At 37.2% G+C, this 27,149-nt stretch overlaps 1 protein-coding gene across 3 annotated transcripts in view; it reads right to left on the minus strand.

Annotated features, from left to right (window-relative positions):
• The window catches only part of LOC130406966 (zinc finger protein GLIS1), a 70,204-nt gene that overhangs the window by 16,160 nt on the left and 26,895 nt on the right, over positions 1-27,149 (minus strand). For 2 of the 3 annotated variants that reach the window (XM_056729561.1, XM_056729560.1), the window contains exons 5-7: positions 6,780-6,941; positions 4,432-4,542; positions 3,023-3,191 (exon numbers count right to left, since the gene is read on the minus strand). In XM_056729561.1, the coding sequence (XP_056585539.1) occupies positions 3,023-3,191; positions 4,432-4,542; positions 6,780-6,941 (442 nt within the window). The remainder of the gene's footprint in view (positions 1-3,022; positions 3,192-4,431; positions 4,543-6,779; positions 6,942-27,149) is intronic. The other variant, XM_056729562.1, reaches the window with a different exon arrangement.

A 27,149-nucleotide genomic window follows, 5' to 3' on the forward strand; every position in this document is an offset into this window, starting at 1 on the left:
GATCACCCCAAAAATTGATTTCTATCTTCATTTACTCATCCTTAAGTACAAATCTGTATGCATTTCTTAGTTCTGATGAACACAGGGAAATACATTTGGAAGAATGCTACTACCATGGTAGGATTTTTTTATAAATGTCTTTGTTCTGTTGGACACAAAAGAAGATATTTGGAAGAATGTAGGAAAGCATTTCAGTGGCACTTTTGACTACCATTGTAATATTTCCTCATATGGTAGTCAATGGTGGCCATAACAGTTTGGTAACAAGCATTCTATAATATCTTTCTCTGTGTTCATCAGAACTAAGAAATGTATACAGATTTGGATCAAGTCGAGGTAGAGACAACAGGATTTTTATGTTTGGTTGAACTTTCCCTTTAAAGGTTTTCAGACTTACCATTAGGACCACATAAAAGACAAATATGAGCTTTGCGGCTTGTCGTCCGTGTAAGATAGATCTGAGACCATCTACTCATAAAAATTCAACTTTTAGTAGAAACACATTTAAAATGTACAGTCCCTTCAAAGAAAACAAACCATAAATATTACTAACTCACACTGCATTACACAGATTTTGGATTTTGCATTTGTTCAAACTTCCAGATAATGCATGAAACTGTAAAAACAAGCAGATAGACACGCGACAAAGGACCAGAGCCTGTAAATGCAAATTGCAATATGACAGCGGTATCCTCTCTTTTTCTACTGGCTGTGGAACAAAGCATGGAGAGGCAGAAACATCAGAAGCATTAAATGCAGGCATGTTGGCCAGCACTATCCACAACTTCTCTAAACAAGAACAAACAGCCACAGAAACACAACAGGTCCTCCAGGCTAAAGACATTTGCACATTGAAACAACAACTTATCCCCTTTGAACAGAGGGAATGACTGAGACTGTTGGCCAGCACTTCTGTTTCTCGCTGGCACGCCGGACGTTTCGGGCGATTGGGGCTTTGCTCTGTGCAAAGTGCGCCTGGTACATGGCTGCTTTAATTCTGAGGAGCTCTGCAACTGTCCTTTAAATTACTCTCACACAGACATTTACGCATTGCTTCTCTCTGCGCATTTTGTGTTTTCATGTAACTTCCTCAAACTATCTGCTAATGGTTCTCAAGTATTTTCCTGTAGCACAGTTGGATGAGCATTGCGTCAGAATCACAAAGGCTTGATCCCACAAAACACACATTCAGATCAAATGTATTTTGAATATGAAGCGCTTTGGTTAAAAATATCATCAAAATGTTGTAGCAAATTTGTAGATTTCATTCATATTAGGGTAGTCACAATGTATCGGTATTGACAATAAACGTAAAATTATGTTATTTACGTCACCGTCATTTATATCAAAGAATGATACTGAACACCACACATAATTTGAGATGTAAAATAAAGATTTAGAACAATGGCGAAAACGGACAAAATGTGATTTATGTTGGCACACTGTGCCCATGAAGAAACTCCACTTGGACTGTAACTACGGTGGTTATACTAATTCAAAACAAACTGACACACAACATGCAAAATGTTAACCTTTGACATGATGAAGAGTCATGAGTCATAGCCGGGTATTTTAAGGTAAGTGTCCTCTAGCTTGAGTTAGCGTAGATTGCATAACACTGGAAGTAGCATGGGAAAATTCACATCTAACACAGATTACCCATCGCAGATGTTCGCAATATTATTACAGCATGTGGTCTTTATAAAATTACAATTCCCTTTATTCTGTCATGTCCATTTTAGCTGTTAAATTGTAGCTTATTCGTTTTGGAACACATAAATGGTTCTGCAAGTGAACGTACACTTGAACACATCTGGGTTGTGCTAGATTTTAGGGTGGAGGGAACAATTCTCTACCCATCTCCACAAAACAGCCCGGGATACATAAATTAGACAGCACATATGTTCCTACAAAAACAAGCAGTAAAGTATGAACTAAGAAATACAATTCTTTCTCTTTCCAATTAAAAATTCAGTGGCCTAAAAAATTGACTGGAAGCGCAGGGTGCTTGCAACATCATATTGTTAAAACGTATACATTGAAGCCATTTTGGATTAAAACTTCTGCCAAATCCAGAACATACATTACAATCAACATACTTTTTAATTTTGAGTCTCAGTGCGTTTGTGTGCATACAATGGAAGTCAATGGTTTGGTTTGGTTACCAACATTCTTCTAAATATCTTCTCACCAGCCAAGAGAAATATGACCATCGGACCATCCCAGCTCAGACCACTACATCCCCAACCAAGAGCAAAGACGGACTATTTGTCTTATTAATGCTGAAGTTACAATATTTGGTATTAAATGCTAAACTAAAATCAGTTTGAGTGCAGCTATGACATGTCAGAGGGGATCTGGCCCTCCCGGTTAAGCCTGGTTTCTTCCAAGGTTTTTTTCTCCATTAATCAATCATTGGAGTTTGGGTTCCTTGCCACAGCAGGGCAGTGTTGGCCTGCTCACCGGGAGACTGCATTCATTCATTTATTTATTTAATTAGAAATTAGATATTATTTATTAGAATGATCTTACTCGTTGTATAAATACCATGCACTGTGCTGTGTTTTAACTTTTCTGTTTTTCCTGTTTGCCCCTGTAAAGCTGCTTTGAAACAATACACATTGTGAAAAGCGCTATATAAATAAACTTGAATTGAATTGAATTGAATTTTGTATTCTGCAGAAGAAAGTCATACAGGTTTGGAACGACATGAGGGTGAACTATGAAGTTTAGTGGTAGGCTACTTGCTTGAGTAGAACTGTCACAAAACTACCCCAGACTCAATTTCATTGTCCACCAGGAATTAAATGACCAGTAAAATGTAGGTTTATCATCTTTTCAAATCCTCACCTCATGAACAAGAGGTACCTTCAATTACCTAAAATACATTTATATGCATGTGTTATTTATAAATAAGTCAATCTATTGATCAATTGAAACTAAATATCCATCCTGCAATCATATGTCTCCAAAAGGAAATGGTTAAAATAGATAAGTGTGTGTAGGACACAGTGAGCCGTACCTGTAAACATCTCCTGCCCAAGTCCTGGGGAACGGCCTTCTTTTCCATTCAGAGTGTGATGAGAGGGGGTGGAGCAATGGGGATGCTGAGAAAGGGCGGAGCCATGCAGATGCTGCATGGATAGACATTCGCTCAGAGCATCTGACTCTAAATGGGGACAGGCCCTCAGCTGTCAATCACAAAGACAGACGAGCGAAAGATATATTAATCACAAAAATCAACATTGTATCAACTTTACAATATACTCCATTTAATGCTTTTATCTGAGTAGAGGAATTCGCATCAAAACACATTTTTCACATTAAAGAGCCTCTAGTACACAGGAAGTACAGTGATGTCTCTAACCGAGTTCGATGGCGTGACAATAAAAATTAGAACAGAGAGAACGAACAGAGACACACTTGTATAAACTGGACGGAGCCCAAACAAAAGTCTTTAATAAAAATCCCATCGGTCTGTGGTGACTCCCCCAGTGCCCAGCGGAGGAAATGACGAGCTCAGAGAGAAAAGATTCTTCACCACAAGCAGGAACCTTTGATTGGAAACATGAGGGGAAGACGGGTTGAGGACACCCCGCATCCATCAACCCGCTCACAGGTGAGGTGAAGATGGAGACAGAACACATTCAACTCCTGTTAGGAAAACTAACGCATCATTTATTATATGGTCTACATATATATGTATTATAGAGTAAGCATGTGCAATATTCGTCTGGAGTTTTGGGGCAAATGAGTTAAGGAAAGCTCGGACTGTAGCGTGGAACTAACTGGAAAATGTGGTGGCATGAATCTGGAGATGATTCATCTCAAACTACGACAGAAATGAGCCATGACACGCAACTTCAAAGTGTTTGAAGGAAAATCCCATATGACAAATGAAACAAATGACTGCAGGTAATACAGAACAACACACGGCGCACATCTTACAGCCTTTGTACGCGACTTTTATTCATTCATCAAGTGCATTTGAGTCTCCGTGTTCTTGCCGCAGCGTGCTAAAACAGGCTTGGATTGCGATGGATGGAGGGGGAGTGTTTGTTTGACATCGGCCCACAACATCTGGCCACTGGGGTATAGCGCTGCACAGCTTATTAACAATGGTACGCGCTCACATGTGTTTCCTCTTACGACGCATCAGTCAGCTGTCGTTTAGAGCAGCGCAACAATGAGGCCATTCTGCTTATAATTACCAACTTTAATGAGGAATGCACTCTTCACCATTTAGATGGCGAAATGTGGTCGGAGTTGATCTATTGTTGGGGAAATGATATTCAAAGACAAACCTAACTAGAACCAACTGCACCAAAGCGTGAAAAAGACATAATTGACCATGAAAAACCTGCTAGTGATGTGTGCTTTTCAAGCTACCTGTCCTCTAATGCTCAGATAAGGCGGTATGGTTTTCCTTACCTTCCTACGCACCTGTTGCTCTTTGGCAGAGTGGATCTTGACGTGCTTGCGGAGGGAACTCGGGTCTGTGTAGCGTTTGGTGCAACCGGGGATCTGACACGCATACGGTTTCTAAAACAGGAAATAGGAATCGTAATTATATGCAGTGCAGCTACAAAGAGGACATGAAAACAGAGCGTCACAGAGATTAATGGTTACAGTATGAAAGCATTTACAATTTAGCTATTGTAATCGTATTAAATAAGTAACAATAGACATTAAATCCAGCACAGAATATTTATAAACAGAAACAGAAGACAAACGGTAACACTTTACAGTCAAGATGATTTTGTTTGGTTAATGCATTAGCTTACATGAACTAACAATAATACGAATACAGCATTTATTATCTTGTCCTTCTGAAATCTCGGATGTCCAAATTTGCTGCATTTAAGGAAAAAATAGTGTATGTTTTAAATGTTTAAATACTTTGTTAAAGTACTTTTGATACTTTATATTGGTTAGATATTTGCAAAACCAAGTGACAAAAAAAATAATGAGATATGGAGATACCAGGGTTCAAAAATGTTGGGTTATTTTTAATTTCAAAAATGATATATTAACCTTTGCGGTGCTTTTTTAGCCCATGATGTTAGGTTCTGTTTTTGGCATTAACACACATTAACAAAGATTAACAAATGCAAAAATATATATATTGCTCATTGTAAGTTCATGTTAGCTAATGCATTTAGTAATGTTAACAAATACAACCTTATTGTAACAAAAATGCATATTAGCAACTAATAAAATTAAAACAGTCAATATACTTTTAGGTAAATTGCATCACATTTATTAATCACATTTATTGTTTTATCCAATATCATCAAAGCTACATCAAGCACAAGGAAACACAAACTCTGATGATTTTATAAAAAGAAATGGAAGATGAAAGACAGGACCCTACCTTGCGGCTGAGAAGAAACAGCAAGATTGAAAAAAGAATACAGATTTTTTTGGTCACACAGGTATACAAGGCACAAACACAGGTTTTTTATTTACAGGTAACATGCCATTGAGTCAACTGGTAAACTTTACTGAAACTGTTCTCTCGGTCCAAACCATGCAGTGGTGCTTTTCTCTCATGCATTTAACATCTTATTTTTTCTAAAACAGAGGCAGTCATTAAAGTGAAAGTGGATAGGTTTCCTTTATTAGCTCCCCTTCCCCTCGTTCTCCAAATAACGCTGTTTTTACAAGCCGCTCTCAGGGCAGCTCGTTTCTGTGCATTTATTTGTTTTCACTGTGCAATGCAATATAATCTCCCTGCCCACCAAATGCACCCAAAACAGAAAACGAGAAAGCTAGGCGTGGAATAAATCCTGTCAAGAATAAATATCATTACAGTCAAAGTGATTTTTTCGCTGCATATGAGGCGTGCGGGGTGGCGTTGGCTGGTTAATGTGCAACGCTGGGCATCTGGAGTGGAAGAAGTAATTGGCCGTGGCAGTGCGGCGTGGTAGCTGTACTGCGATGTGATACAGCACAGAGTTCTGCCAAGCGGTGGAACGGAGAGCGAGAAATGACTAAATACAGCTTTCCCTTGCTTTTATTTTTCCTTGCGTTGTTGGAATTAGAGACAAGCGAGATGTTGCTCTTTCTCTCTCTCCCTCTCTCTCTCTCTGCCATGTGTCGTTGCTATCACAAACGGAGCACGGTCTTAAATGATGTGTGATATGATGAGTTTCCCCTCATCAACCCATGTTTATTGTAACATTCTGCGAATTTTGTGCATGGAAAATGAATAACTGGGTCAAGGAGAGGTAGCAAACATGAAATGTATGGATTGTTTGTAAAGTCCATATGAAGCAAGTAGTTGATCTTTGCTCTAAACTTGAAAAGAAATGGCTAATGTCTAAATTCAAAACACTGTCAAACTTCTTTGGAACAGCGTGTTGTTTTTTAAAGCACTGTATTCAGCCGGATTTGAGCTGGTTTATTCTATGAAAGAGCTTTGCGTGTCCCCAATTAATGTGTGCGTAAACAATGACTTTAACAATGAATAGCAGACACCAACTTTTATTATGTGTTACAGCCATTTAAATTCAGGATCTGTCAAGCCATTCCCCATTTTAACTTCCCCTTTGTAAAATAATCTAATTACGTTAAAAAAACATGGAACTATAATGAAATCATCCTCGATTAACAACAGTGTGTAAAACAATCAGCAATAAATACTCTTTAAACATCTTTAAATGTTTAAAATCTCACCGCAATTTACTTTAGTAATCAGGTTTTTTATTCAAACTAGAAAAGACGCATTCCACATGTTGACAACAAGAAAGTTTTGAGTTGTCTTATGATATACTCACTGTGTCCAGGTGTGTACGCTGGTGCTTTGCTCTGTCGCTGGAGTTACTGAAGGCTTTCTGACAGCCCGGGTGCTGGCACAGGTACGGCTTCTCTCCTGTGTGACTCCGCAGATGAATCTTTAGATTCTCCAGGCGTGAGAAAGCTTTATTACACCCTTCAAACTGTGAGAGAGAGAGATGTCATCTGTAAACTACTTTACTGTACATCAAGCAAACGGCGATTCTTTGAATTACATAAGAAAACGCAAAACCGTATTATAACATTAAGTTATTTTATTGTTTCTTTTTATGAAATTTGATAGTTAACCCAAACATGAAAATTCTGTCATTGTTTACTCACCCAACCTCTTTGACTTTTTTTCTTCTGTAGAAAACAAAATATTGGTAACCACACAATGGTGGCCACGGTACTGATTCAATTCCATTGTTTAGACACAAAACCAATGCAAGTGAATGGGTACTGCGATTGTTCGTTTACTGACATTCTTTAAAATATCTTCTGTTGTTTTTAAGAACAAAGAAAGTCAAAGAGGTTTGAAATGACAAGAAGATAAGTAGATGATGATAGATTTTTTTTGAGTGAAAAATCACTTTAATATAGAATGTATTACAACAACAACAACAACAAAAAAGGTGCTTATTTCGGTGACTACATGAAGATCTAGTAAAAAAAAAAACTTTTTATTTAACTCTTAAGACACTAATGTTAATTTAATTATAAAATGTAAAAGAAGTATGAGCCATCCCTTAGCAAAGTACAGCACAAACAAGCTAATAAATCAATCATAAATCAGCTTTAAAACAAATATTTTCATTCACAAAACAACCAATGAATTCAGATGGATAGATTTCAATCATATAAACAGAGCACTTTGGATTTGTTAAATCAATTTATATCTGTATAAGAATCTCCTAAAAGACTACTAAGCCACGCCCATTCCAATTGCTCATACATCACATCACATGACAATCGTGTGCAATCTATCTCTAAGTCATCTGCTTAATTAGGCATATCAAGAACCCACTGTCATTGTCTGCGTTAGCCCCGCCCCCAAATGCCAACAACGCACCAATCAGGAGCCTCGGATGGGACAGGGTGGCGGCTCTCAGAGGTGTCAGAGAGAGTGAAACCTGACATGGCAGCTTTGTTCTCTATTATCCACTGACCTCTAACTGAGGCCCCCGGTTCTAGTTTCACTGAAGGAGAGAGCCTTCCATTCTTCTAATGGGCCCTCAGAACATCATTTGGGCACCGGCCTCCTTCAATCACTCGCAAAGGGATTGCTATTGAAGCCAGGCCATTTAATACGGGGCGAAACTTTAGACTGCAACGGTCTGGATGGATTGTGTGACCTGGATTATACAGTATCTGTGTGTGTATCTGTGTGTACTGAACAAACCCCAAACCAAAATGTTTGAGGAATAAAAATAGCGGTGCCTTGAAAGTCAAGCATTCCTTTCATCAGCTCATACAATGGAACGCCGCAGCGGTCGAGGCACATTTGCTCCCGGCTTCTGGACAACGTCTCGCAAAAACATCGGCAAATGTCAGACCCCACAATATGAACTAGTGCCTCTATTATTCCACAGCATGAAAAGAGCCCGAAATGTGCCCACAACACAGATCTTAATAAAATCTCCCAAAACCAGACAAGACATACTCGCATATCATACCAGAGATGTATGACCTGTTTTGACTTTTAAAATCGGAGTTTTCAAAACAATCACTATCATTATACACGTCCCAAATGTGTGTATTTATGTATAGGGGAAATAATCATTCTTTCACTGCTTGCATTAACATAATACAAATTTCAGGCTAAATTGAATTTATGAGTCCACAGAGAGAAGCTCGCTAGCCTGAAGTTAGTTTGGGATCGGCTGCCAATAAAGCAATGTGAAGGGCATTCTGGGATGCCTTACAAACACAGCAATGCATTCTGGGATACCATACAAACACAGAGATCTGCCAGAGTTTAATCCAGTTGACACGAAGGAATTTCTTTCTCTTTCAATATCTCATTCTCTCTCTTAAATACTTTCTATTCTTTACTTTACTTTTCTTTGACATTTCATTTTTTCTGCTGAACACTTCTTCATTATGTACAAAATTAAATTAACCCCTGTCTTATTATTTCAATACATGGTTGACTCAAATATGGACAATTTCTAGGTTATTTTAAACCAACTGTTGGGTTTGACTGTATTTTACCCAAACATTGGTTGAAACAACCCAGAATTTTGTATAACGCCATTTCAAAATTATTTTCAGTTTTTCATAACTGACTATTTATAGGTATTTGTTTTGGTAAAAAAAGTTCTTGTTTTATTCTGTGAACTACTAAAACTACTGAAATATTATTTATTTTTAAAAAAATTGAATAGGTTGTGTAACTGTGTCGCATTTTAAGTTCCAGAAAAAAAAGTGCCTATTTGTTCATGAAATATTGCAGCTTTTATTGTAAAAAGTTGATCAATGCGGGTCATTCTCTTTTTAAAAATTTGTGTTTCTCTTTAATCTTTATGTATACTGGAGAAACAGGTCAAAAAATATTCTCTGTATTTTTTCCGACCTCGAATACTGCAAAGAAAACAAGCTCATGTTCACTTTTAAGCAATACAACAGTCATACTTGTACATGTATTTAGGAAGTTCAAAATGATCTTTTCATGTTTACACTTGGATTTATATCACAGTTTTCATGTGTCTTATCTTGCTGTCAGACTTTCACATTGCTGTTGGATGAGTATCTGTCACCTTAAGTTTGATTTTGTTCAAATACAACAGACACTGGACTGGAATGGCCACAACACATCTAGAAATGCTGATTACATGAAAAATTTGAACGTCTCCAAACATAACATTCCTCATTTTATTTTTAGAGACATATACAAATACAAAAACAACCAGCAAAGTAAATAAAACATTAATTCCAACCCAATTTAAGAGTGTTTTATAAAAAAAAAAAACATCCATATACTATGCCACAAACCCAGCAGGAGGGCTGAATTCAACCCTCTAAAAGACTCCAAAGTTTACGCTGCTCTTTGATTTTATTTATAAAAACAGTTTAGCACGCTAATCATATTAATTGCCCCAAACATGTTTGGCTTTCCCTCTGAAGACAAACAGAGCGATAACCGTAGAAAGTGGACGGTGGCGAGTATTTGACGCCATGCTTTGGAAGTGGGCCTCACGACACGCCGTCTAAACACACTGACAGTTTGATCGGAGTTCGTTTCAGCGGTGGAGACTGAAGAGTCAAACTCAGATGATTGCGGGCTGGAGAGGATGGCGCAGGGGGCTCAACCTCAGCTAGAAAATGGCCAATGTGGTTCTGGGCAGTTATAAGCCCGCAGTGTACACAGCTACTCGTAAGAAAAACATTTCTTTAATATGGATAGAACTCAACTCGCCCCATTCATGTTTCGGTGAAAGATAAGACCTTATTGTGTTGCTTGGTGACTTACCGAAACGAAGGATAGGGAGGATTTTAAAGGGTTTCAAAACAGTTCAGCACGGTGCACATTTCAATGCACTTATTACGGGAGTCCCATTCGGACAGCATTCTTTCCCATAGAGTCAAAGGTCTATCGCTGCTTCTGCTAATGTTTGGGGGTGCTCTAAAACGTAAAACATATTTCCCCATTATACTGTAACTACTTACAACTTGGCTTTGCCTCGGGCGTGCGTTTATTCTAACATTAAAACCTTTAGCAACTAACGAGCATTAAATACATTATTACTCGTAATTAGTAGGCTAAGAAGGTAAGGGGGGCCCAAATGTTAATGAGCACCATGACTTCTTTCCGTACAGTTCGACAGGTTTCTGTAATTCGGCATGACGTCCAAATTGCTTCAGTGTTCTGGAATACGCAGTAGGGTTTGTGCGCGTCTCGGCTTAATTCTAACATTAACACTTGCACCGAATTAATTCTGGTTGATGTCGGCGAACAAGAGGTGTTATGAGGTTTACTGCTGAGCGCCTACAGTAAAAAAAATACGTCTTTCAGCACGGAGAACAGCGAAGCTCAGACGGAGAAGCTTAAAACTACAGGCAACGGCCAACATGTGCCTTTAATCTGCCTGTTTCCAAATGCCCCCTGGCAACCACAGCAAAGAGCAGAAAAACGTAAATGGATGAAATTATATCCATATGATTCAATGAGACAGCTAAGGGAAGACAGGTTTCCCATGCACTTCATCAGGGTCCAAAATTAAACACAGCTTAGCTAAAACATTCACATTACATAGTTTACACATATCATTTCCACGACCGATCGGCACTCGTATAGCGGCCAAGTTCATATGTTACAAATAGGAGGCCTAATTTGATCTGCTTAATTTTTCTTCGGCCTCTTTGGGATGAATTCGTGTTCGGTTGATCTCGTGTTTTGTTTTTCTCACCGTCCTCTTTTCTTTTGTCTGTTGCCTTAACATTTCAAAACATTTGATACATGCTGTGATGCAACTGACAAATGTTGTCCAGATGGGATCGAAGGAGAGGACGATAAACCGGTGGAGGAAGTAGTCATGTAAATGACTAACAAAATTGCTCCGAACAGCCTTGTTCTCATGCAACGCTGGTTAAACCAGATTGAAACCCGTGTAGATGGTAGATGGGACTTCAGCAGGAAGCAACCTATGATGACTAAATTGGGCCTCTCGCGCAGTCATTACAGACCCCCCTCCCCCTCCGAGCGATGTTTTAAAAGGAAATTGAATCGAAGGTGTACTATGGATTCTGACCCCATCGCTATGGAAGTCTGGCATTAGCAACTTATGCTACATATGGGAATCCTGAATGGGTACATGCAGGAAACATATGGGTCTTTATGTGACCACTTAACCCAGCATCGGTCTGTGGTTACCACCTTAGCTTAAGTGTTACCAGTCAGGAGACGCACCGGTCACTGAAACACAAGCTGTCATCATCTTTGACCTAATATTAGATTCACATTTACATGAATTGGTTTAAATAGAAAGAACAGCTGAGAAAATCTAATGTTAGACCCATTATCTTCTTAACCTTTAAGTCCGTTATGAGCTTACTTTCAATGATGTCTCCATCATCATTTATAGTAATCATAATTTATGGTTTAAAGAGGTGGATTGAAATACTTTCAAAAAATATCTAAAACCGTTAAAGGGATAATTCAACAAAAATATCCAATCGAATTCTGACACTTTCTTCTTTGGATCCCAAAAGAAGATATTTTGAGAAATGTCTCTGTGGTTTTGTGGCCATACAATGCAAGTCAATGAGGGTAAATTACGTTTGGCTACTAATGATATTAAAAATCGTCTTTTGTGTTCTGCAGAAGAAAGAAAGTCATACAGGTTTGGAATGACATGAGGATGAGAAAATGATAATTATTGGGTGAACTATCCCTTTAATGATGTACCTTAGAATAACATTCTATTGAATTGAGTCTGGAAGAATATGACTGGACACAAAACCGGGAGACATGCTCCATCGCTCAACATCAATGCCTGACCTCACTTGATGCTCTTTTGTCTGAATGCCAGCAAATCCCCACAGCCATGTTGTTCTTACATCTAAAACATACAGAAGAGAGGAAGCAGGTATAGATGGTTTCATTGTACCCACATACCTGGCTCGAAGTTAACTTCCAGTCTGTGTTTGTTGATCGGTCTGGCTAGTGCCCAATTATTCATATTTTATTCAATTCTATCAGTATTTTATTGTGTAAGTTTTTTATTGTGTAATGATTGTATTGAATAAAAAAATTGAATAGGTTGTGTAACTGTGTCGCATTTTAAGTTCCAGAAAAAAAAAATGCCTATTTTTCATGAAATAAGTTGATCAATGTGGGTCATTCTCTTTTTTAAAATTTGTGTCCCTCTTTGATCTTTCTGTAAAGAAAAAAAAATGTTTTTCTTTGATTAAAAAATACATTAAAGAAATACTGGTCGCAAAAGGATAACAAAAATCTAAGCACACTCTTCAAAGAAATAATCAATTAATCTCCCTACATAAATTATTTAAAAAAACGCCAAAGAAATCTGCATTCTAGAATCTTAGACCTTTCCAATGATATATAGTTTGTCAAGATTCGATTAGAAATTCAATGCACACTATTGACGCAAACTTAGGTGTCCCGTATACGAGACGGATGACAGTTAACAGGCTACATGAAGTATGTTAGACGGCTTGGGCTGAGCATCAGTTAACTCCAACCCTTCAACTGTCAGTCTTCATGAGGCTGTAGGTAGTGAAATCAAACAAATCTCATTCTTACTGTTTTAGTTTGCTTACGTATCCACTAGCATAGCATAGAACTATGTGGCAAGCTAGCACTTGTGAAAAAAGGTGTCCCTAGCACTTACTGAAATTCACAAAAATTGAATTTTTTGTACCTGAATTCCAGGGGGTCTCGATACCTCATGACACCGGCAGCTACATTTCAAACTGATGAAAATACGTCATCTCTGAGCCTCCCTATGACTGCTTACAATATCAGGAATCGCAATTCCACGCAACGTTTGTGTCCAGGAACACCTGATTCCTTTGTAAGAATTACCGTTGAGTCCAGCCGCGTTTAAGTTCAGTAAATAATTGCGTGTTTTAGTCCTGGTTTCTTTGTTTCTCCTATTCTCCTCATGCATTTTGCCACCCAGGGGAGCATGTCCCAGGGCGTTGCCCGACATGTTCACGTGGGAAAGTGACGTTAATAAATACCCTCTGTAGAGCTTGTTAATCGACGTCATGCAGCGTTGAAAGTTTGCACCATCTTGGGAGGATGGCTGCTAGTGTGTTAAATGAAGCATTTTGTTTTTTTGTTTGATAAGGAATTATAAGTATAGTAGGTCAGTCTTGCTGTGTTAAAAACGGCAATCGTATTACGCAGAGTAGTTCAGGAAAAGCCCATGGTTCTTTCACTTTTGATTTCTCCATATATTAAACAAAACAAGTAACGGTACATATCAAAACAATAATAGCAGTGGATTATTATCCTCCCAAGATGGCGGCGCAACTGGAACAAGGGCTTGACGTCAGCTTCACATTCTCTATAGAGACTGCGAGCGCTCACTCGCTCATGCATCTGCCAAGTGCCAAGTTGCCAACAGCTTTCACGTACGTCTTTCAACATAAAAGTTTTGCATCAGAAAAAGATTTAGAATCTCGATTTTTGTTGTTGATGTTGAACAATACGCAACCCACTTTTAAAGGTCTTGCGACCCACCAGTTGAGAAACACAGGTCTAGACAAACTTTTTACTTGCTAGCCAATGTAATTTACTTGCTATTTCTCTTGCATGTTATCAGAAACAATCTACAGGGACTCATCTCTTTGCGGATGTGTACCGGAAGTGAAGTTTGGGCCACAACGTTTGTTTCTGTTCTTGGTTTGAACCCGTCTATAGCAGAATTGGATTAAAGCCCAAAATGTCAGAACGTTAACTTCTGTAATGAATCTGAAACGTAAAGAATAAAACCAAAGAAGACAAGTTTTCAGTTTCTTTTGGTTTGATATGGATCCTGTCAATGTTCTTATGGACACCAAGCACGATCTGTCACTCCAGTAACTGTCCCCTCACTATCTCTGTTCTAAGTATCTCTAATAGTATTACACTCGGCTTGATGTCTTAACAACACCACAAGCCATCAATTATCCCCCGTTTCGTGCAACATGAACCAGGACAGTGTGAGATGCAATGAAGCTCCTCAACATGATACGTGCGCATCGTTCCTGACTGGTGAGCGCTCGCTTTGAGCAAACGTAAAGACTTGACGTAGGAGAGTCACGAGGACCCGTCAGTCTGCATCTGCTCACTTTCACCTGCTAGCCTGACATTCTCAGCGGTGGAGGCCTGTGACAGACACTCATGCAGAGAAACTTCCTGTTGGCCTGTGTGAGAAACACAACAGTTTTAATATGAACGTGCTGGTGTGAATAAATTAGATTTACGGACGGGAATTACACTTGCTGAACTTTGCAGTGACATCATGCACAAACGGAGTCAAGCTCAACAATCACACTCATAATTCTGGCATGCGTCTCCATGAGATGTTTTTATAAAATAGGACCTTGGCTGTCAGGGTCACGTCATACTTCATCTGCGTCAAATATCGTCCAAACCCCAAGACACACTTCCAAAAAAGGTCAATAACATCACTATATGACATTGTCAGGATTATGTAGGCTCTCTTAAAGCACTCCACCCTGTTGGCATAATGTCTGTATAGTAGAAAGACAGTTGACACAGCTGGCTGTCTCATGCCCTCTCTAAACTTTATATGTTCATTCGGACTACAAATAACACTCAGTGCCTTTAAGCGCCAAGTCAAACACCTCTCAGGCTCGGCGTCAGAATCTTGATGAAAACAAACGCGTTCGATTGGACAATAGGTCAAGATGGCACGTCTTAAAATGTGTTAAGATGACTGTTTGCTTGACCCTGTGGAAGAGTCAACTGGCATCTAGCACAGCTGAATTCAGCATCAGAACATTTGTCCCTCTGAGGGGATCAAAGCTATATAAATGTGATGAAATTACAATAGAAAGGTTCGATTGTTGTCTTCTGGGAGTGTTGCGTTTCCTCTTCAGTATTCCGTCTCTCTCTGTGCGCTAGTTTTGTTATGTTCTGCTCAAATGTGTAGCAAAGGGCAATTTATCAGGTCAGGTTTCAGTGCAGAACATTTTCTGTTTATCCACTTTATTAATACTGATACGTCATAGGGATTAACTCCATGTTAAATCCTGTGGAACCACAAAGGAATTATGTGACGCAACTCATTATTAATAGGACTTTTTGTTCAATAAGAAACATGACATTTTTATCAAATTAATACAAACAAAGTTAATAAAAATAGAAATAACCTTTAGTGTATCCAACTGTAATCAAATTAAATTAAGAAAATCTATTTCTTAAAGGTCCAATGTGTTATTTTTTGGAGGATCTATTGACATAAATGTAATATAATATACATAACTATTGCCTTCATAGGTGTATAAAGACCTCACATAATGAAGCGTTATGTTTTTATTACCTGAAATTTATTATGAAATTTCTATCTACATACACTTGCATGGAATTCACCATGTTTCTACAGTAGCTCTAAACTGCTCTACAAAGTGCGTTTTGTAATTTATTTATCTGCTTCGGCAAAGAAGCAAAAGTGTGATGAAATCTTTGTCCTGTGTCAGCCACCGTGGTGCTTGGAAGGGAAGTGGTGGAGTGAACTGTTTGTTGCAATTCGAAAACTCACCAATAGATGGCGATACATTTCATACACTTGACCTTTAACTGACAGAAAGCTAGATAAAAAGAAAATGACCTGAAAATAAGACCATAACGTTACAGTAAACATAATTTTTATGAAGTATTACTTGAAATTTCTCATCACGTACATGTTTACCTTAGCAGTAATATAAGTCTGAGGTTGGCACTCACTCCCCTCCTGGTATTTGTGTTACAAAGCGTCATTTTTTCAATGCTAATAGCCATTTTCCATCTCGCCTTTAAATTAAGCATGACCCAATCTAATTCTTGGCCTTCCTAAGCTAAAATGTGATATTTGGCTCATCCGTGCCACTTGCTCTGGTTGTATTTAAGCTTAAAAGAGGAAAATATCCAGTCTTCAAGGAACGTGCTGTTTTTCTAATTTTTCAGTGAGGTGGAAACAATGGCTGGATTTAAAATTGAGATTTAAAGGGTTTCTTAACGGTCATGTTCAAATGCGTGAAGGAACAGAATCCTTTATAGCTTTAGAAACTCCAGTCATTTTAAATCACAGTGAAGCAATGAATAGATCTAATGTGACACAAGGTTTGAGGTCACAGAATCGTGTCAGATTCTTGTTTGAAAAAAGAGAGGATTGAATTCACAAAACAGCTTCATCGTTATTTAGATCTAAAGTCTCTGATTTAATATCTAGACAATCCAGTTTAACAAAGCACAAATTTCGCTCTATAAACAAATACATTTTTGTTGGTGGTTTAAGCGTCCCGTGTTAAGGAGCCAAAGTTTCTGGACTGTAATGGTGAAGTGATGTTTTAAAGTACCAGAAACGTACAGCATGGCAGATCTCAGTAGTGTACTTCACAACCTAGCACTCAGTCCCACTGTTTAAGATGGGGAATTGTGAGGTGCATGTGCTCGAACAAAAGGTCATCGGGAATGTGACAAGAACTCAATGCTATACCACCAAAGGTGAGAATTAATGATATCGAAAGTGAAATGTGACAAAAACATGTATTAGACATTAACTCAATAAGTTATTTGGAAAAGTGAAATGTATTTCTGTAGCACCGCTGGTAGGAAGCATGGTGCTTGTGGGTATGACTCACAAATTCTCATCAAATCTATTCTCTAAATGGACTGTAAATGATAAATAACATTTTGATTCAAAAAAGTTTTTCCTGACACTTAAATTCACAATTTTCATCATTTTGCAACATTGCAAAGCAGCTTTACAATAAATACATTTTAATATATGAAAAACTTAAAGAATATTACTGCAAATACTATGCATTTTAACAAAAATAACGTATAATAATTGTCTAAAGATTTGAAATCAGACCTTTGTATTTAAAGTGCTATTAAGCAAGTGTGTGCATTACATTTTCATAAGATGAACACTAGCAATGCTAGGCGCAAAAAAAAATCATTTTGAAAATATTTATTTTAGCGTCACATTTAAGCATGTTGTTAGAAATTCAGCGTCACATTTTAGCGTATTGTTAGAAATTCAGAAGAGGGTCAAGTCATTAAAAATCTGCGGACGCTGCTGCCACTCACAGTTGAACTATAAGCCATGCATATCTTCACACCAAAAGACTGAATGAATTTGGGACTTGACATTGTAAACAGGCGAGCGCGGACAGCTCCTCTGGCGGAGTATGAATAGATTCATAGGGAAAGCTTTAATTGGCCTGTTTCATCCCAGCTGTGAGTCAGCAGTATAGCGTATCACGTCCTGCCAGATCTGCACACAACACTCAGCTTGAAATGTGGAACCACACCAGAATATAACAGAACCCCGAATCTGCTGTGGTGAAGGGTTTCATTTTAAGAGCTGGTAAAGATGTTGCCCTGGTTCCATCCTAGTGAGTGACAGCAAATGACAAATGAGACAGAACGCTGTCACAGTCCATAAGTATGAGGACCCGTTTGTAAAAGAGAGGCTGTCACACTCACACTTTAAAACACTTGGTTTTGGGCTCTGGTCAAACCACAGATGGGACGTGGTTTTGGACTAGAGGAACACCATAAAGCCATCAGTATGAGTCTGTGTATTGACTGGGTAAAGATACTTGGGATTCTAACCTGGCTCTCTGTGCCGCCAGGTCCGGACGACTATTTAAACCTCAACAAGTTCATCATGAGAACACTGGGACTATTCAACCCTGACTAAAGAGTGTCTTAAGTCTGTTTACATGCTGGGGTTTACGGTGAATGTTTGCGGAAAGCCTGGGTGTGATAAATACGTAAATAGTGTGCTGGCTACTGTTATTTATTTTAAGAAGTGTTTAGGGGATCTGTGCTCCATGTCAACAAACTAGTGACAATCAAGGAAGATACTGTAAATTGAAGATATTTATGGCTGGTTCTGTGTACATTCAGGAAAAAAGGGCTCATACTGTATGTAGACATGAAATTACAATAAACAATGTGTTACCAGCCCTAAGTGTAACTATTGAAATGACAACTTAACATTGAATTCAAATAGTATACTCATCAATGGACATTTGTACATAACATTGCAAATTAAACATCTGTAAATAACATCTTACACTATACACCAGTCAATAAAATGTAGCTGCTGAAAAAAACTTTTTTTTTAATTTAATCTCATTTCTAGATGTATTGTGGCCATTCCAGTTCTGTGTTGCAATAAAATCAAACCTCAGGAGTGACACAAAGTCATCCAACAGCAATGTTAAAGACTGAAAACAGCATGACAAGACAAGAAGACTGTGATAAAATTCAAGGTTTTCACATAAAAAATACTTTATGAACTTTAAAAAATACATGTACAAATATTATTGTTGTTTTCCTCAAAAGTGAATATGAACTTTCTTTGCAGTATTTGAGCTCTTAAAAAATAAAGAGCATATTTTCTATTTCTCCAGTGTTCATTTTCTGCAAAGAAGTGAAATAGTAATGATATTATGATTTTAAAACTGGGGAGAAATACTGCTCATACTTTTAAGAAAAAAACAAATGTCAATTTTAAAATCAGAAAAAATGATTTTGAAACGGTCTCTTAACTTTTTCTGCAGCTTAATTTTTATCAGTAAATTACTGCGTTATTTATATTTGTTTTCCTTTTATTTATATTATAAATAGTTCTTCAAAATTACTTCTATTATGCCTTTATTTTCTTCTGCTGTGTCTGGACATGGATCTCATGTCACCAAGACAAATTTCTTGTGTGTGTAAACACATAACAATTAAGCTCTTTCTGATTCTGAAAATGTTTATAAAAGTCAATGTATAAAACTTAACACCACAAAATGTTAATAAAATCTAGAAAATGTATGCCTGTTTAATGCTGTGATAAAAAGCACACATGAACAGGAAACAAATGTACAGAACGCATACCAGGTGCCAAATATCTGTCTTGATCAACTGGCAACACTTCACTTTACAGCATGTTCTTGGCACACCGTCTACTATTTTTTACCTGCCTGCAGCCTCTTATACCAAATGATTTCCAGAACAGTGATGCTTGTTAGAGTAATACTAAAAATGCTGGCAGAAGTTACATGGGGTTAGTAACATTTTTGTAATAAAGTATAATAAAAGTTGTATGGTGAAATGTTAATTTTTGTCCAATACAACACAATAGGAACAAAACACACCTTGTTTCTATAAATGTGTGTAAATAAACCAAAATGGGAGAACATTTCTCATATATCATCTAAAATTGGGGAATATACACTACTGTTGAAAAGTTTAGGGTCACTTGAGTTAAAGATTTTTCTTGACTTTGCCTTTTGATCTGAAGGTCTGTGCTCAAATATCTAGAAATAGTTTGCAGACAAAAATCGAATTGTGCAAACATAATGTCGTTTCTACAAATTGTATGTATTGAAATGGATGACTTTTAAAGAAAAATCTGCCAATAAGAGGCTTGCATATCATAGGAACTACTTTTTTAATGCTTAAAATAATATCAATGTGATGTAATGCCAGAACCATTGCCTCTATAGTTAGAATAATCTTAAATTAAGAAATTATTTAATTATGACTATGTATACAAATTACTCTATAATTTAGTCTGGAGTCCATCTTTTAAAGAGCTTCTTTTAAATAAGCATTAGCTTCATTTGGGCTCCTCTGTGTATTACTAGACGTAACGCCCCAGTTACGGGGTTAAACTAATTTAAATCTTGGATTCGGGACAGTTATGACACAATGCTTAAATGATGTGGCCATCGATTACTGTCTCATATTTCAGGTACATGACCATAATTAAATGTAGGGAAACTTGCTTACTCAAAATATAGCATTCCAGACAAATGTGATTAGCACAAAAAACATATACGATGCTCTGATAGTTATGTGCTTTAAAAACCCTACGGCCAACTCATTACATAACATGCGCTAATAAAGCTCAAATAAAAACATCAGATATTTGACAATGATAAGATGCTAAGTAGCTATTAGGAAAGTAGCAGAACGCAAGACAAGAGAAAGAAGAGACAGAATGACTGGATTGCATTACAATACACGCTGACTGGAAACCTTTTATAGCTTGACAAGAACTTGGCCTGGCATATCTGACAAGGAAAACAAGCACGATCCATCAAATCCCAAGCCTTTCATTCCAGGGCCAGAGCATCAGTATCCTGACAAGTTTTATACATTTAATGCCAGCAGTTTCATCACGCTTATATACGTACTGTATCACATATGGTCTCTGTTGCGTAGCTATTAGCATGACGGAAAGACAGTCGAGTCGTGCACTGCATCTGTCAGCAGGCCAAATAAAGGAGGCCGATTTGTTGATCATGAAATTAAAGATCTAATCCAACCGTAACTGTGATGAAACATTAGCGAACTAAGGGTTGCAAATGACGAGCTGTAACTGTAAAAACGATTCTGACCATGTGCATTCTGGATATGAAATTCAGCTGTACCATCTGGAAACTTGGACGCAGAAAGTGAAGTTTTATGACACTTGTGAAAACTTATATGAACAAAAGGGTTTTAATGTAATAACTCACCCCAACTTTCCCATTAACTATACACCAAACAGAACAGCTTTCATGATGGAGGTTTTGCCACCGTTTCAAACCAAATCACCCATAATGCAAAGTTTTGGCAGTACATACAGAACACTGGAGAGTTCAGTGCAGATCCATAGGTAAAAACTGAGTAAAATCTCAATTGCTTGTCTTAAAGTGACGGTTCACCCAAAAATAATTTTTTTGTCACCCTCAACATTTCAACCCTGTTTGACTTTTTTCCCCAGAACAGGAAAGAAGATATTGAACGATGGTAACCAAACAACGGCTTAGTGTTCTGCGGAAGAAAGTCATATAAACATGATATTAAAAACCATTATTAACAATATTGTGTTAATTCTACAAATATGATAATTAGGAAATAATCAGCACCAGTTTTAAGTTTTGCTTTAGAAGACAGAATGTTTACTCTCTCTCTCTATTCCCTACACTCGAATAAGCGTGACTTGTTGGTCAAAAAGCAACACAAAAAACTCAATTCAAAATGAATTTAACGGCAGCATTATTTGTTCATAAAAATAGATATTGTGATAATATTGTTACAGTCACAATAACGTGAAGTGAAAATCTGATTTTGTGAAACATTTTTTATCAAATGATGTGAGCTACCATTTGCTAACAGCCTTAATTTTTTAGTTCTAGAATTGTTTATTTTAATATGAATTTCTCCTAAGAAACTGCATGAGAAACGCATTTGAGACAAGTTTGATATTTAATGAAACGTATGTGAAACAAGGTTGATATTTATTAAAACATAACACCATTAATTCCCATAAGCTATGAAAAAGCAACCAACCAGCAATAAAATGTCTCTCTGTGGGTAAACGTGGCTACCTGCTAGCATAATGGAGCTCAGAGAGTTGGCAGTTGTTAAGTTAAGCAGTCATGGCTGGATGTCAGCAGCTCATTCTAGTACAGTACATCAACATTAGTATCAACAGCACTTTCTGCCCTCGTCAAGTAAAAGCCCAGACGGCTCGGGTTTCTCCCGCATTCAGAGAAATAAGCCGGCTCGTGCGCAGTCCGGCAGTTTAATTAGCTAATGGCGCTAGACGTTTCATCTCCAGCGTTTGTGTTGATTGCTCACAAAAGCCTCCATTTAACCCAAACACTCCATCTTGGCAAAGGTTCGGCCTGTATGTCTCAACGTCTGCTGCTGGAGAATTTTGAACAGCCGTCCAAAAATCCGTCTAATAAATCTTTATATATATACGTTTGCCGGTTTCACACTAGCGAAGGAGGAAAAAGGGAAATTCCATGATCTGTGCGTTTTCCAGCAGGTTTTTTCCTTCAAGCAAGGGCATACATTTTTAAAAGAATGCATCTTTTCTTATTTAAGTGAGGGTGGTTCCATTTGAAAGTGTGATGAGGTAACAAATAAGGTGTGGTTCAGGAAGTAAATCTGAGCCAAATGTTCAATGACCAACTGTCCACAATAAAAGTGGCTTAAAGCGACAAAGATGAGAAAATAAAAAATACTTTTTCAACTCTTGAATCAAGACTGTTTCAGCAGCAACAACATATACAAATGTTTTGTGGCCCAAACATAACTTCCGGTAGATCTCCGTAAAAATAATCAATAACTGTTGAGATGTTTTCATTTACTTCAATACCATTAATATAGGCCCTAAAGTCCAATATTAATATACATTTATATTATTATATATTAAATATAAACTAAATTGTTATATTGTTAGCAAGACTGAAAAAAAAACAGGGCAGAAGTTAATTTCGGGCCAGGCGTGTGGTCCAATGAAACCATCTAGGCTATAGCAAGTTTTTTTCGAAAATGATAAACAATAAACTAAATAGTTTATATATAAATAAACCAAATCAGAAGTGAGGAAAATTTATATTTTAAACTGTGTTTTTTAACAACTAATTGAACAAACAATTCACTAAAATTTGCAAGCAGTCCGAATAAAGGGGGCATAGATTACGCCGGAAAACAGTAGTAGTAAAATCTAAAAGTTAAAAGAAATTAATATAGAGTGTTATTATGACTATGAGAATTTAGCGACCCCTGGGTACGAAAACACTCATAAACCACATAAAACACAAAACAGCAAAGCCCATCTTTACTGCCATTTTAACCTTTCACAGCAGGCACAAAAACCACAGAAAAGTCAAGAAAACAATGTATTGATTACACTGGTAAAATACGCAAATCTCAGCACAAGTGCTCTAAACAAAAGCCAAGATATTCATGTGATATAATTAAAACAATACATTCCAGAATAGAATTACAACGTAAGCATTCACCAACATCCAACATCATAATACAAGCCTCCTCATCAAACTTGCACAACTAAATAAATGTCGACCCTGGAGAATTATTAAAAGATACGACTGCTTTGATGAATATTTTTATAAGGTTACTGGAATATGTGAATTAAAATCCAAAGTTGATTCCAAGACAGCACTGACGTACAAAAGTGCAGGGACAGGGCATCAGTCGCTGGATATATTTTTAATATTAATGCAGTCAAGAAGGGCATAAAAGCAATAAACTAAAACAACACTCGAATTAGGCATGAAACACAACAGGATATTGCAACAAGATTATGTTGTTTCCTTTCAGATAGCTTTACCCTCTGCTGTCCGACTACCACAAAACAGCCCGCGGCGCTTTTTAATTGGAGAGAGGGAACCAAACGGTGCCTCTCAAACTCAGCAGAACGGTTTTAAGAGGTTTGCCGAGCTCACTGCTTACAGATGTAGCCGTGTTTTACGTGCCGGAGCATAAACCGCGTCCAGGTATGGACGGTGACAAAGCAGAGAGTCAGAACCCCGTCCTGTGTTTGTGATAATGACTTTTTCCTGCCAAGGCGCTGCATGATACAAATCAAACGCAGCACAGCTGGGAGAGAGAAAGCATGGGAGAGAGAGCGCGAGTGAGGGAGAGGAATGAGGGAGTGTTGTGTTTGGATGCGAGGGAATGGTGCCGCGTGCGCTCTCTGAGGACTCTGCAGTTGGAAAGATAATAAAGGGATTAGCTGGGTTTTCTGAAGCATTTGGTTCAAAATCAAAACGTCTCATCGGTTTCCTCTGCACAAATAGCTAGAATTCCAAAACGTATTTGTATATGGCACAAGGGCAGAGATTGCTACATGCTCTTAGACAAATTTTATCCTGAATAAGTCACAGGAAGGTAGTCTAAAGTCATGTACTACACACTACAGTATGTAGGCTACTTAGTCATCTAGTAGGTATACATTTTCTAAGGTCAATAGCACTTTGAATGGAGCTTTTGTACTAAATGCAAGTATTATGTTGTACATCTGAAGGAAATAATGTTTTAAATGCATGTGCTATGTAATATCATAACTATAAAATATACCCTTAGAAAAGAAGTTTACCCAAGTGTGCTATTAGCATTCTTTTAAACTAAAATGTAAGGAAGCATACTTTCATCCTATTTTAATGAATTTCATAGAAATATACTTAAAATGACATATACGTATACTGATGATAATCACATAAAAGCCAAAAGTATATCAAGCCCTGTACTCAATCTTTTGTTGGAGATAGATACTTAAAAGCATAATGACGTATTGGAAGAATATTTTTGTCTTGTAGTTGTGTTACTCTTTTGATTGACTAGCCTATTCTTACGGACTGTCTTATAAATGTACATGTTCAAAATAAAACAGTAATAATATAGTATGAAATATATAAATATGAATATATATTTAATATAAATAACAAACAATTTTAAATATGAAGTTAAGTTCAACAAAATAAAATGTACTGTATACTTGCAGTGAAAATTTTTTACAAACGTATATATACAGACAGTATACTTCAAAGTGTACTTTTATAAAGTAAACAAGCATTACACTGGTAAATAAAAAAACTGTTGTAAACTTATGACGTGCTCAAAGTTTACAACTGATACACTTAGCTATTAACAACTTAACAAGTTAACTATATTGATATTAGTATACATACATAAACTACACCATAAAAAGAAGTAAAAATAATTATGTCATAAATATACTTGATAAAATGAATTTGAAGTATACTTATATTTGGTAAGGGTAGTCTTCAGTCTATGAAATATTATTGCTCCATCATTCACACTTAAAAATGTTTATCGCACATATAAACAAATTGCCTGACTTCAAAAAAACGTTTTTTCTTATCCTGAAAGGAAACATTAAGGCATATTTGTTTCCTGTCCAGGGTACCGAAGTGACGGAGGATGGAGGGCCATTTTTTAACTAAACTTGAAGAGAATTTACATAGTGAGACAGCTTCACAATATCCAGCGACAGTGTCCAGCCATTTAGTACAATACACTAGTTTGTTTCTATCTAAGCATCTGGTTAGCATCGTCCGGAAAAAAATAAGGGGTTGTTTGTGGTGGAAAGTTGTGACATCAAGGCTGGTCTTGCCACATACTTTGGGCAATGTTTCCAGAGAAAGCAACCCAAACACCACTGCTGTAAAGTACAATTAATAATGACACAACATTGAACCAATGAGTAGTCCACAATCTCACAAAATTAAAGACATAGTTCACCATTTACTCACCCACATTTTATTTCAAACCTGTATGACTTTCTTTTTTTCTTCAGAACACAAAGATTTAAGAACATTGGTAGTCAAACAACATTGGCCCCCATCAACCTCCATTGTATAGACACTATTGAGAAATCTTTAAAAATATCATCATTTGTGTTCCACAGAATCATATCAAGGTTTTGGTAAATAATCGTTGACAAACATTTTATTTTTGGGTGAATTATCCCTTTAAGAAACCAAGTATACAACACCCATAAAGCATACAATGAAATCCACTCAAAAATAAATAAATATTCTTATTAATAACGTTAAAGGAACTACTTCAGTTAACAAAGATAAATGTTCTCATAGTGACATTCTCTGCATATTAGCGTAAACTATTTTATGCTAATATGCTATAACTATCTACTATTGGCACGGCAGATTATTTTGATATTAAAAGGTATCCCGGGGTTTGTAAGAACAGGCCGGCTTCTAAACAAGCTGTTTAAGTATCAGTGAAATAAAAGGCTTTTTGGACAGGCTCTTGTGTATGGATATATCAGCCGAGAAATCAAACATTCACTTATTGAGCAAGAGAGGGGAATTTCACTGACCATCTCCTCTGTGGCTCCTTTCTTACAGACTACTACATTTTTCCAAGTGTTTAGTTTGGATAAAGAGCCAGTTCGCTTAATTCTTGTGGGACGGCTAAACGTTTAAACCTCACATTTAAAGGGATCAAGTGGATGCATTGTTTGGCTATGTTTAACAGATGTGTACGTTGTTTAAAGATCTCGGTTGTTTCTTTTTTTGGGGACAGAGAGAGACTGAGAGGGAGAGACAGAAAAAGATCCGAAAGAAAATAAACACGGCTTCACCCTATACAAATTGTGGACTAATTGTGTATTTGGACTTGATTATTGGTGAGGTTGGAGCTCTTTTTCCACTTGGGTTGAAAATGTTAGAAAAAGAATTTTGACAGTGATTAGAGTGTTGACTTGTGGAATTTGAGAGTTTTACCTGGATGACTTGGGTTTCACCACAACACTATTTATACAGCCAGACTACAGGTCCAATTATATAACTAAACCCATCAGTGGAAAGTTAGCTGAGCTTTCAGTTGAAATCATAATGTCTTATGCCATGTGATACGGTTGTGAAAAAAAGTGAGAGGGAAAAAGACAAGGTGGGCCCTTGAAAGCTATTACAAAACTGATTCTTGGAAGGAGTTATAAAAATTCTGTCATCATTTATTCATCCTCATGTCATTCAAAACCTGTATATGATGCTTTCTGCCGAGGAACACTAGAGAAAATATTTTGAGAAATGTGTGGTCTTGTCTCTATATAATGGAAGTCAATGGGGCCAATGTATGTTGTCCCAAGGTTTTTTTAAATATCTTCTTTTATGTTAGAACGTCATATAGATTTGACATGAGGGTGAGCAAATAATGAAATAACATTTTTGGGGTGAACTATCCATTTAAGTCAGGAGCAATTCAATCCAAAATGCTATATATACAGACCTTTTCAAGGCAGTTTTATTTTACTGCCTTCACTGCAGTTATAACTGCCTCTCCAAACTTATGAAAGAACCACAACTCTTGACATTTTACACCACCGACAGCAGGATTATGACAT

Source organism: Triplophysa dalaica, chromosome 18 (genome assembly GCF_015846415.1).
Source record: "Triplophysa dalaica isolate WHDGS20190420 chromosome 18, ASM1584641v1, whole genome shotgun sequence".
Classification (NCBI taxonomy): domain Eukaryota; kingdom Metazoa; phylum Chordata; class Actinopteri; order Cypriniformes; family Nemacheilidae; genus Triplophysa; species Triplophysa dalaica.